The sequence below is a fragment of the Mobula hypostoma genome, chromosome 11 (assembly GCF_963921235.1).
Source record: "Mobula hypostoma chromosome 11, sMobHyp1.1, whole genome shotgun sequence".
NCBI classification, from domain to species: domain Eukaryota; kingdom Metazoa; phylum Chordata; class Chondrichthyes; order Myliobatiformes; family Myliobatidae; genus Mobula; species Mobula hypostoma.
In genome coordinates, this window is record NC_086107.1 from 75867142 (window position 1) to 75880575 (window position 13434).

Genomic DNA, 13434 nt, shown 5'->3' on the forward strand with positions numbered 1-13434 from the left:
CTGCTGCAACTTTTTCGATGGGAGTGGACATGGAGTCAGAGTCATGTAGCAGAAGAATAGGCTCAGGACTACTTTGTCCATTGCTGACTATCAAATACCCATTCAATTATCTATGCTCTGCTGATTTAATTGCTCACCTAGATACTCAGGCAGTATGGTTCAAAATCCAACTACCTTTTGGGTGACAAAAAATGTTGGCTAGTATCCCCTCAAAATCTGTTACTCACCTTAAATCTCTGCCCTCTGGTGATAGATACATCCACCAAAGGGGAAAGTTTGTTCATGATCCGTGCTTTCTCTACCCCTCAGTAACTTTGCACACCTGAATCGGGTTACCCCGCAGCCTCCTCTTCTCCAGGGAAATCAGCCTTCCCAGTCTCTCTTCAGAACTAGAAAAATCATGGCATCTTCAGGGATCTTTGAACTTGGTACCAAAGTCCCTCTGCTGACTTGCTGAGCTCCCCCAGCACTTTGTCTGTGTTGACCAAAGTCTCTCTGTTTCTAGAGCCCACTCATTCATGGTGTAGGTCCTACCTCCATTTGACCTCCCAATGGGCACCGCCTCCCACTGATCAGGATTAAGTTCCACTTGTCATTGATCTGCCCAATATCATTCCGTGCCTAAAACTTTCCACTTCGCTATCTACAACACCAGTCTTTGTATCATCTGCAAATTCAGAAATAAAGCCTCCTACGTTAACAAGCATGGTAAACAGCACTGATCTGGGTATTCCACCATCTCCCAACATTGCCCTTGGTTTCCCATTACCAAGTCGACTTTGGATTCAATTTGCCTTGGATCCCACAGAATCCAGTCTTTTGGAGTGAGCAAAGTACATGGAATTCTGGAGGAACTCAGTCTCAATGGAGGGAAATAAACAGTCGACATTTTGGCCAATACCCTTTATTGGGACTGTCTCTGATGAAGTTCCTCAGCATTTCTGTGTGTTGCTCAAGATGTGCAGTATCTCTTCATATTTAATTAGAGATACAATGCAAAGCAGTCCCACACTGCCCAGCAACCCACCTATTTAATCCCCAGCCTAATGACAGGACAATTTACAATGACAAATAACTTACCAACCGGTACGTCTTTGGACTGTGGGAGGAAACCGGAGCACCCAGAGGAAACCTATGTGAATCATGGGGAGAAGGTACAAACTCCTTATGGAATAGAAGTCTGTAGTGCGGAATGCCCCGAGCTGTAATAGCATCAAGCAAACTGCACTTGTGTCTCTGTCTTGGAGAGCCAGTTTATAGCAAACTTAGGGACACCTGTCTGCTGGAGGAATGAAAGAAGCACAGCTCTGAGAAGGGATTAGTACCACTTGCAGAGGCAAAGAGGGTCTTTGAGTAGGTTGGAGCTGAGGTGTATTATTAGGCACAGAGCCTGATGTACTGTTTTACTGAAAGCTGTAAATGTTACCATCTTACAGGCAACCGCAGGGCCACCCACTTCAGCACAGAAGACCTGAAGTCACTGGGATACCACTTCTGTGACACTCTTCTGGACTTTTGTGATCCAGACCACTCAAAGGTTAGTCAAAGCTGAGAAACCATAGGGTATCGAACTGCTTTTATTTCCAGTGAAGAGCAGTCTTTACCAAGGCTCACGGGTCCTCTCAGCACTACACTTAGACGTATGGCTCCACATAACATGTCTTAAGCACCCCACACACAAAAGAGTGTGTTGGTCATAGCCAGTGTGAGGGTGGCTGACATGCGATGATGTAAACACATGCAGTGTGTTCATGATAACTGTAAACTGAGGTCCATGTGATGTGTACCCACTGTGTATAGACTTCGTGCTTACAAAGCCTGATTTCTTGTTTCTCTCACACCCTACAGTTCGAGCAGTGCCTGGCAGAGGTTCATGCAACTCTGCAGAAGGAGGTGCGGCAGCGGCTGGAGAGGATGGGGCACGAGTATAACCTGGATGTAGCACTCAGTGATCTCTCCATATCAGACTTGGAATCGAGGTGTGAGCACAGATCGGATGAAGAGGGTGCTGGAGTGCTAGATGTGAGAAAGGGAAATGAATGACAAGTGCTGGGTAGTATGGTAGCAGAGTAGTTATAGGCTGATAAACAGACTGCATCTCACTCATGCACACACACAATCTAATTCAGTAAGCATGGATTAAGTATTAGTGAAGAGTACTCAGCCCTCGAGCCTGTTCCACCATTCGATGAGATGAAGGATGTAACTTCTACTCCACATTCCCGTCTAACTTTTCACTCCCTTCTTTGCCAAGAATCTACCTATATTTGCTTTAACATCACTGAAGACCCTCCTTCCACTACCCTTTGCACTGCACTCTCAGATTTTAAAGAAAACTGCTCCAACTCTATGTGAAATGGATGACCCATCTATTAAACAATAAATACAGTTCTACATTCTCCCACAAAAGGAACTGTTTCTACACATCCAGCCTATTAAGACCTCTGTGGATCCCCTTCAAGAACTCGACAACTCATGTTCTCAATATTCACTATTATTTTTTATTTTGTTTTTCATATTTGTACAGTGTGTTTAGCACATTGGTTGTTTGTCAGTCTTTGCTGTGCACAGCTTTTCATTGACTCTGTTGTGTTTCTTTGTGTTTACTGCGAATGCCCGCAACAAAATGAATCTCAGGGTAGTATATGGTGATGTCTATGCATATTGATAATAAATTTACTTTGAACATTGATTCCCCAACCTTGGGAAAAAAAATATTCACGATATCTATGTCCCTCATGATTTTACACACCTGTATAAGATCAACTCTCATTCTCCTATGCTCCCTTGAATAAAGTCCTAACCTGTCTAACCTCTCTCTGTAACTCAGTCCCACGAGTCTTGGCACATCTCCTTTGCACTCTTTCCAGCTCAATAGCACCTTTCCTATATCAGGTTGACAAAAACAGAACACAATATTCAAAATGCAGCCTCATGAATATCTTGTACAACTGCAACAAACATGCGAACTTTCCTACTCAATACCCAAAGTACAGTTAGCCTTTGTCATCACTGTCTGCCTATGACCATCCCTTCAGCGAATCATGTTCTTGTACTTCCTGATCCCTCTGTTCTACAACACTCCACAGGGCCCTATTGGGAAGAGCAGACAGATACAGTCCCAACAGCTTAAGTCTGTGACAGGCTCAGTCAGACTGTACCTTAGAAGTACTTTAAAAATATTATCCAAATGTATTGCTGTGTCTCAAAATCAAACATATCAGTTGTATAACATGCCTTTTTCCAAGTCCCCAATGTAACGTTACCAAGTGAACTTTGCATTAGCTCCAGGCTGTGAATTAAATCAGTCTGTTCCTTTTATTGACATTGACTGGTTATATCAACTTCTATTTACTGGAAGCTGCTCTTCATATCACAGAGTCTTGTCATCTTCAGAAGTTTTCGGATGACTCTGCCATAGTTGGATGCATCAGCAAGGGAGATGAGGCTGAGTACAGGGCTACAGTAGGAAACTTTGTCACATGGTTTGAGCAGAATTATCTGCAGCTTAATGTGAAAAAGACTAAGGAGCTGGTGGTAGACCTGAGGAGGGCTAAGGTACCGGTGACCCCTGTTTCCATCCAGGGGGTCAGTGTGGACATGGTGGACGATTACAAATACCTGGGGATATGAATTGACAATAAACTGGACTGGTCAAAGAACACTGAGGCAGTCTACAAGAAGGGTCAGAGTCATCTCTATTTCCTGAGGAGACTGAGGTCCTTTAACATCTGCCGGACGATGCTGAGGATGTTCTACGAGTCTGTGGTGGTCAGTGCTATCATGTTTGCTGTTGTGTGCTGGGGCAGCAGGCTGAGGGTAGCAGACACCAACAGAATCAACAAACTCATTCATAAGGCCAGTGATGTTGTGGGGATGGAACTGGACTCTCTCACGGTGGTGTCTGAAAAGAGGATGCTGTCTAAGTTGCATGCCATCTTGGACAATATATCCCATCCACTACATAATATACTGGGTGGGCACAGGAGTACATTCAGCCAGAGACTCATTCCACCGAGATGCAGCACTGAGCATCATAGGAAGTCATTCCTGCCTGTGGCCATCAAACTTTACAACTCCTCCCCTGGAGGGTCAGACATCCTGAGCCAATAGGCTGGTCCTGGACTTATTTCATAATTTACTGGCATAATTTACATATTACTATTTAACTATTTATGGTTCTATTACTATTTATTATTTATGGAGCAACTGTAAAGAAAACCAATTTCACCCAGAATTGATAAAGTATGACTATGACTATGACGATGACTATATCTGATGTTAACTAATCAATCCAGAAGGCATCAACATAGAGGACTCTTCAGGCACTGTGATGTACGAAGTGACAGAGCGTTGATGACTCTGCCCAATACATTCCTCCCCACCGTCAGTAGAATCCTCAGGGCAATATCAGTCATCAAAATCTCCACTATCTATGGCTTGCCATCCTCTCACGGCTACTACTGAGCACAAGGAACAGAAACCTGAATTACCACACCACTGTGTTCAAGTACAACTACATACTTCCCTTCAAACTCTCAGTTGGTGAACTGCCCAGCATGGTCCTAGTCACTGCGGTTTAACAACACCATGATCATTTTGATAACTGTGCATAAAAATGAACTTCTGTTCTAATTGTACTCTTTCTTTTAAAGTTGTGTGTAGCCGATATTTAATTGATGTTTTTCTTGTATATGCTGCCGATCTGATACTATGTGCTGCAAGTAAGATTTTCATTGCACCTCTGCACGTGAGTTTAAAATTGGTAAACTCCTATTACATCTCCCCATATTACCTTAAATCTATATCCTTTAGTTCTTGATTACCCCACCCTCAGAAAAAGACAATGTACTTGCTGTATCTATGTCCCCCGATTTTATGCATCTCCGTAAGATCACCTTCTCCCCACTGAACTCCAGTGAATACAGTCACAGTCTGCCCACCCTCTCCCCACTGAACTCCAGTGAATACAGTCACAGTCTGCCCACCCTCTCCCCACTGAACTCCCGTGAATACAGTCAAAGTCTGCCCACCCTCTCCCCAGTGAACTCCAGTGAATACAGTCACAGTCTGCCCACCCTCTCCCCAGTGAACTCCCATGAATACAGTCACAGTCTGCCCACCCTCTCCCCACTGAACTCCCGTGAATACAGTCACAGTCTGCACACCCTCTCTCCACTGAACTCCCGTGAATACTGTCAGTCTGCACACCCTCTCCCCACTGAACTCCCGTGAATACTGTCACAGTCTGCACACCCTCTCCCCACTGAACTCCCGTGAATACTGTCAAAGTCTGCACACCCTCTCCCCACTGAACTCCCGTGAATACAGTCACAGTCTGCACACCCTCTCCCCACTGAACTCCTGTGAATACAGTCACAGTCTGCCCACCCTCTCCCCAGTGAACTCCAGTGAATACAGTCACAGTCTGCCCACCCTCTCCCCAGTGAACTCCAGTGAATACAGTCACAGTCTGCCCACCCTCTCCCCAGTGAACTCCCATGAATACAGTCACAGTCTGCCCACCCTCTCCCCACTGAACTCCAGTGAATACAGTCACAGTCTGCCCACCCTCTCCCCACTGAACTCCAGTGAATACAGTCACAGTCTGCACACCCTCTCCCCACTGAACTCCCGTGAATACAGTCAAAGTCTGCCCACCCTCTCCCCAGTGAACTCCAGTGAATACAGTCACAGTCTGCCCACCCTCTCCCCAGTGAACTCCAGTGAATACAGTCAAAGTCTGCCCACCCGCTCCCCAGTAAACTCCCGTGAATACAGTCACAGTCTGCCCACCCTCTCCCCAGTGAACTCCAGTGAATAGTCACAGACTGCCACCCTCTCCCCAGTGAATACAGTCACAGCCTGCCCACCCTCTCCCCAGTGAATACAGTCACAGCCTGCCCACCCTCTCCCCAGTGAATACAGTCACAGACTGCCCACCCTCTCCCCACTGAACTCCAGTGAATACAGTCACAGTCTGCCCACCCTCTCCCCACTGAACTCCAGTGAATACAGTCACAGTCTGCACACCCTCTCCCCAGTGAATTCCAGTGAATAGTCACAGACTGCCCACCCTCTCCCCAGTGAATACAGTCACAGCCTGCCCACCCTCTCCCCAGTGAATACAGTCACAGACTGCCCACCCTCTCCCCACTGAACTCCAGTGAATGCAGTCACAGTCTGCCCACCCTCTCCCCAGTGAACTCCAGTGAATACAGTCACAGTCTGCACACCCTCTCCCCAGTGAATACAGTCACAGCCTGCCCACACTCTCCCCAGTGAACTCCAGTGAATAGTCACTGCCTGCCCACCCTCTCCCCAGTGAATACAGTCACAGACTGCCCACCCTCTCCCCACTGAACTCCAGTGAATGCAGTCACAGTCTGCCCACCCTCTCCCCAGTGAACTCCAGTGAATACAGTCACAGTCTGCACACCCTCTCCCCAGTGAATACAGTCACAGCCTGCCCACACTCTCCCCAGTGAACTCCAGTGAATAGTCACAGACTGCCCACCCTCTCCCCAGTGAATACAGTCACAGCCTGCCCACCCTCTCCCCAGTGAATACAGTCACAGCCTGCCCACCCACTCCCCAGTGAATACAGTCACAGACTGCCCACCCTCTCCCCACTGAACTCCAGTGAATACAGTCACAGTCTGCACACCCTCTCCCCAGTGAATACAGTCACAGCCTGCCCACACTCTCCCCAGTGAACTCCAGTGAATAGTCACAGACTGCCCACCGTCTCCCAGGTGAATACAGTCACAGACTGCCCACCCTCTCCCCACTGAACTCCAGTGAATACAGTCACAGCCTGCCCACCCTCTCCCCAGTGATTACAGTCACAGACTGCCCACCCTCTCCCCAGTGAATACAGTCACAGTCTGCCCATCCTCTCCCCAGTGAACTCAGGTGAATGCAGTCACAGTCTGCCTACCCTTTCCCCAGTGAACTCCAGTGAGTACAGTCACAGCCTGCCCACCCTCTCCCCAGTGATTACAGTCACAGCCTGCCCACCCTCTCCCCAGTGATTACAGTCACAGACTGCCCATCCTCTCCCCAGTGAACTCAGGTGAATGCAGTCACAGTCTGCCTACCCTTTCCCCAGTGAACTCCAGTGAGTACAGTCACAGCCTGCCCACCCTCTCCCCAGTGAATACAGTCACAGACTGCCCACCCTCTCCCCACTGAACTCCAGTGAATACAGTCACAGTCTGCCCACCCTCTCCCCACTGAACTCCAGTGAATACAGTCACAGTCTGCACACCCTCTCCCCAGTGAATTCCAGTGAATAGTCACAGACTGCCCACCGTCTCCCCAGTGAATACAGTCACAGACTGCCCACCCTCTCCCCACTGAACTCCAGTGAATACAGTCACAGCCTGCCCACCCTCTCCCCAGTGAATACAGTCACAGACTGCCCACCCTCTCCCCAGTGAATACAGTCACAGTCTGCCCATCCTCTCCCCAGTGAATACAGTCACAGTCTGCCCACCCTCTCCCCACTGAACTCCAGTGAATACAGTCACAGTCTGCACACCCTCTCCCCAGTGAATTCCAGTGAATAGTCACAGACTGCCCACCCTCTCCCCAGTGAATACAGTCACAGCCTGCCCACCCTCTCCCCAGTGAATACAGTCACAGACTGCCCACCCTCTCCCCACTGAACTCCAGTGAATACAGTCACAGTCTGCCCACCCTCTCCCCAGTGAACTCCAGTGAATACAGTCACAGTCTGCACACCCTCTCCCCAGTGAATACAGTCACAGCCTGCCCACCCTCTCCCCAGTGAATACAGTCACAGCCTGCCCACCCACTCCCCAGTGAATACAGTCACAGCCTGCCCACACTCTCCCCAGTGAATACAGTCACAGCCTGCCCACCCTCTCCCCAGTGAATACAGTCACAGCCTGCCCACCCACTCCCCAGTGAATACAGTCACAGACTGCCCACCCTCTCCCCACTGAACTCCAGTGAATACAGTCACAGTCTGCACACCCTCTCCCCAGTGAATACAGTCACAGCCTGCCCACCCTCTCCCCAGTGAATACAGTCACAGACTGCCCACCCTCTCCCCACTGAACTCCAGTGAATACAGTCACAGTCTGCACACACTCTCCCCAGTGAATACAGTCACAGCCTGCCCACACTCTCCCCAGTGAACTCCAGTGAATAGTCACAGACTGCCCACCGTCTCCCCAGTGATTACAGTCACAGACTGCCCACCCTCTCCCCAGTGAATACAGTCACAGACTGCCCACCCTCTCCCCACTGAACTCCGGTGAATACAGTCACAGTCTGCACACCCTCTCCCCACTGAACTCCAGTGAATACAGTCACAGCCTACCCACCCTCTCCCCAGTGAATACAGTCACAGCCTGCCCACACTCTCCCCAGTGAACTCCAGTGAATAGTCACAGACTGCCCACCGTCTCCCCAGTGATTACAGTCACAGACTGCCCACCCTCTCCCCAGTGAATACAGTCACAGACTGCCCACCCTCTCCCCACTGAACTCCGGTGAATACAGTCACAGTCTGCACACCCTCTCCCCACTGAACTCCAGTGAATACAGTCACAGCCTACCCACCCTCTCCCCAGTGAATACAGTCACAGACTGCCCACCCTCTCCCCAGTGAATACAGTCACAGCCTGCCCACCCTCTCCCCAGTGAATACAGTCACAGCCTGCCCACCCACTCCCCAGTGAATACAGTCACAGACTGCCCACCCTCTCCCCACTGAACTCCAGTGAATACAGTCACAGTCTGCACACCCTCTCCCCAGTGAATACAGTCACAGCCTGCCCACACTCTCCCCAGTGAACTCCAGTGAATAGTCACAGACTGCCCACCGTCTCTCCAGTGAATACAGTCACAGACTGCCCACCCTCTCCCCACTGAACTCCAGTGAATACAGTCACAGCCTGCCCACCCTCTCCCCAGTGAGTACAGTCACAGTCTGCACACCCTCTCCCCAGTGAATACAGTCACAGCCTGCCCACCCTCTTCCCAGTGAATACAGTCACAGACTGCCCACCCTCTCCCCAGTGAACTCCAGTGAATGCAGTCACAGTCTGCCCACCCTCTCCCCAGTGAACTCCAGTGAATACAGTCACAGTCTGCACACCCTCTCCCCAGTGAATACAGTCACAGACTGCACTGCCCACCCTCTCCCCACTGAATACAGTCACAGCCTGCCCACTCTCTCCCCAGTGAGTACAGTCACAGTCTGCACACCCTCTCCCCAGTGAATACAGTCACAGCCTGCCCACCCTCTCCCCAGTGAACTCCAGTGAATGCAGTCACAGACTGCCTACCCTTTCCCCAGTGAATACAGTCAGTCTACCCACCCTCTCCCCACTGAACTCCAGTGAGTACAGTCAGACTGCTCAGCCTCTCCCCACTGAACTCCAGTGAATACAGTCACAGACTGCCCACCCTCTCCCCAGTGAATACAGTCACAGTCTGCCTACCCTCTCCCGAGTGAACTCCAGTGAATACAGTCACAGTCTGCCCACCCTCTCCCCAGTGAACTCCAGTGAATACAGTCACAGTCTGCACACCCTCTCCGCACTGAACTCCAGTGAATACATCACAGTCTGCCAATCCTCTCCCCAGTGAACTCAGGTGAATGCAGTCACAGTCTGCCTACCCTTTCCCCAGTGAATACAGTCAGTCTGCCCACCCTCTCCCCACTGAACTCCAGTGAATACAGTCACAGTCTGCCCACCCTCTCCCCAGTGAACTCCAGTGAATACAGTCACAGTCTGCACACCCTCTCCGCACTGAACTCCAGTGAATACAGTCACTGTCTGCACACCCTCTCCCCAGTGAATACAGTCACAGACTGCACTGCCCACCCTCTCCCCACTGAATACAGTCACAGCCTGCCCACTCTCTCCCCAGTGAGTACAGTCACAGTCTGCACACCCTCTCCCCAGTGAATACAGTCACAGCCTGCCCACCCTCTCCCCAGTGAACTCCAGTGAATGCAGTCACAGACTGCCTACCCTTTCCCCAGTGAATACAGTCAGTCTACCCACCCTCTCCCCACTGAACTCCAGTGAGTACAGTCAGACTGCTCAGCCTCTCCCCACTGAACTCCAGTGAATACAGTCACAGACTGCCCACCCTCTCCCCAGTGAATACAGTCACAGTCTGCCCACCCTCTCCCGACAGTGAACTCCAGTGAATACAGTCACAGTCTGCCCACCCTCTCCCCAGTGAACTCCAGTGAATACAGTCACAGTCTTCCCACCCTCTCCCCAGTGAACTCCAGTGAATGCAGTCACAGTCTGCCAATCCTCTCCCCAGTGAACTCAGGTGAATGCAGTCACAGTCTGCCTACCCTTTCCCCAGTGAATACAGTCAGTCTGCCCACCCTCTCTCCACTGAACTCCAGTGAATACAGTCACAGTCTGCCCACCCTCTCCCCAGTGAACTCCAGTGAATACAGTCACAGTCTGCACACCCTCTCCGCACTGAACTCCAGTGAATACAGTCACAGTCTGCCCACCCTCTCCCCAGTGAATACAGTCACAGCCTGCCCACCCTCTCCCCAGTGAATACAGTCACAGTCTGCACACCCTCTCCCCAGTGAATACAGTCACAGACTGCACTGCCCACCCTCTCCCCACTGAATACAGTCACAGCCTGCCCACTCTCTCCCCAGTGAGTACAGTCACAGTCTGCACACCCTCTCCCCACTGAACTCCCGTGAATACAGTCACAGTCTGCCCACCCTCTCCCCACTGAACTCCAGTGAATACAGTCACAGTCTGCACACCCTCTCCCCACTGAACTCCCGTGAATACAGTCAAAGTCTGCCCACCCTCTCCCCAGTGAACTCCAGTGAATACAGTCACAGTCTGCCCACCCTCTCCCCAGTGAACTCCAGTGAATACAGTCAAAGTCTGCCCACCCGCTCCCCAGTAAACTCCCGTGAATACAGTCACAGTCTGCCCACCCTCTCCCCAGTGAACTCCAGTGAATAGTCACAGACTGCCACCCTCTCCCCAGTGAATACAGTCACAGCCTGCCCACCCTCTCCCCAGTGAATACAGTCACAGCCTGCCCACCCTCTCCCCAGTGAATACAGTCACAGACTGCCCACCCTCTCCCCACTGAACTCCAGTGAATACAGTCACAGTCTGCCCACCCTCTCCCCACTGAACTCCAGTGAATACAGTCACAGTCTGCACACCCTCTCCCCAGTGAATTCCAGTGAATAGTCACAGACTGCCCACCCTCTCCCCAGTGAATACAGTCACAGCCTGCCCACCCTCTCCCCAGTGAATACAGTCACAGACTGCCCACCCTCTCCCCACTGAACTCCAGTGAATGCAGTCACAGTCTGCCCACCCTCTCCCCAGTGAACTCCAGTGAATACAGTCACAGTCTGCACACCCTCTCCCCAGTGAATACAGTCACAGCCTGCCCACACTCTCCCCAGTGAACTCCAGTGAATAGTCACTGCCTGCCCACCCTCTCCCCAGTGAATACAGTCACAGACTGCCCACCCTCTCCCCACTGAACTCCAGTGAATGCAGTCACAGTCTGCCCACCCTCTCCCCAGTGAACTCCAGTGAATACAGTCACAGTCTGCACACCCTCTCCCCAGTGAATACAGTCACAGCCTGCCCACACTCTCCCCAGTGAACTCCAGTGAATAGTCACAGACTGCCCACCCTCTCCCCAGTGAATACAGTCACAGCCTGCCCACCCTCTCCCCAGTGAATACAGTCACAGCCTGCCCACCCACTCCCCAGTGAATACAGTCACAGACTGCCCACCCTCTCCCCACTGAACTCCAGTGAATACAGTCACAGTCTGCACACCCTCTCCCCAGTGAATACAGTCACAGCCTGCCCACACTCTCCCCAGTGAACTCCAGTGAATAGTCACAGACTGCCCACCGTCTCCCAGGTGAATACAGTCACAGACTGCCCACCCTCTCCCCACTGAACTCCAGTGAATACAGTCACAGCCTGCCCACCCTCTCCCCAGTGATTACAGTCACAGACTGCCCACCCTCTCCCCAGTGAATACAGTCACAGTCTGCCCATCCTCTCCCCAGTGAACTCAGGTGAATGCAGTCACAGTCTGCCTACCCTTTCCCCAGTGAACTCCAGTGAGTACAGTCACAGCCTGCCCACCCTCTCCCCAGTGAATACAGTCACAGACTGCCCACCCTCTCCCCACTGAACTCCAGTGAATACAGTCACAGTCTGCCCACCCTCTCCCCACTGAACTCCAGTGAATACAGTCACAGTCTGCACACCCTCTCCCCAGTGAATTCCAGTGAATAGTCACAGACTGCCCACCGTCTCCCCAGTGAATACAGTCACAGACTGCCCACCCTCTCCCCACTGAACTCCAGTGAATACAGTCACAGCCTGCCCACCCTCTCCCCAGTGAATACAGTCACAGACTGCCCACCCTCTCCCCAGTGAATACAGTCAGAGTCTGCCCATCCTCTCCCCAGTGAATACAGTCACAGTCTGCCCACCCTCTCCCCACTGAACTCCAGTGAATACAGTCACAGTCTGCACACCCTCTCCCCAGTGAATTCCAGTGAATAGTCACAGACTGCCCACCCTCTCCCCAGTGAATACAGTCACAGCCTGCCCACCCTCTCCCCAGTGAATACAGTCACAGACTGCCCACCCTCTCCCCACTGAACTCCAGTGAATACAGTCACAGTCTGCCCACCCTCTCCCCAGTGAACTCCAGTGAATACAGTCACAGTCTGCACACCCTCTCCCCAGTGAATACAGTCACAGCCTGCCCACCCTCTCCCCAGTGAATACAGTCACAGCCTGCCCACCCACTCCCCAGTGAATACAGTCACAGCCTGCCCACACTCTCCCCAGTGAATACAGTCACAGCCTGCCCACCCTCTCCCCAGTGAATACAGTCACAGCCTGCCCACCCACTCCCCAGTGAATACAGTCACAGACTGCCCACCCTCTCCCCACTGAACTCCAGTGAATACAGTCACAGTCTGCACACCCTCTCCCCAGTGAATACAGTCACAGCCTGCCCACCCTCTCCCCAGTGAATACAGTCACAGTCTGCCCACCCTCTCCCCACTGAACTCCAGTGAATACAGTCACAGTCTGCACACCCTCTCCCCAGTGAATACAGTCACAGCCTGCCCACACTCTCCCCAGTGAACTCCAGTGAATAGTCACAGACTGCCCACCCTCTCCCCAGTGAATACAGTCACAGACTGCCCACCCTCTCCCCAGTGAATACAGTCACAGACTGCCCACCCTCTCCCCACTGAACTCCGGTGAATACAGTCACAGTCTGCACACCCTCTCCCCACTGAACTCCAGTGAATACAGTCACAGCCTACCCACCCTCTCCCCAGTGAATACAGTCACAGACTGCCCACCCTCTCCCCACTGAACTCCAGTGAATACAGTC

General features: G+C 51.5%; 1 protein-coding gene across 1 annotated transcript in view; it reads left to right on the plus strand.

Moving 5' to 3' along the window:
• agbl2 (AGBL carboxypeptidase 2) overlaps nucleotides 1–13434 on the plus strand; it is a 90659-nt gene that overhangs the window by 44679 nt on the left and 32546 nt on the right. The window contains exons 9-10 of the mRNA XM_063061479.1: nucleotides 1437–1537; nucleotides 1849–1979. Coding sequence (XP_062917549.1) covers nucleotides 1437–1537; nucleotides 1849–1979 — 232 coding nt within the window. The remainder of the gene's footprint in view (nucleotides 1–1436; nucleotides 1538–1848; nucleotides 1980–13434) is intronic.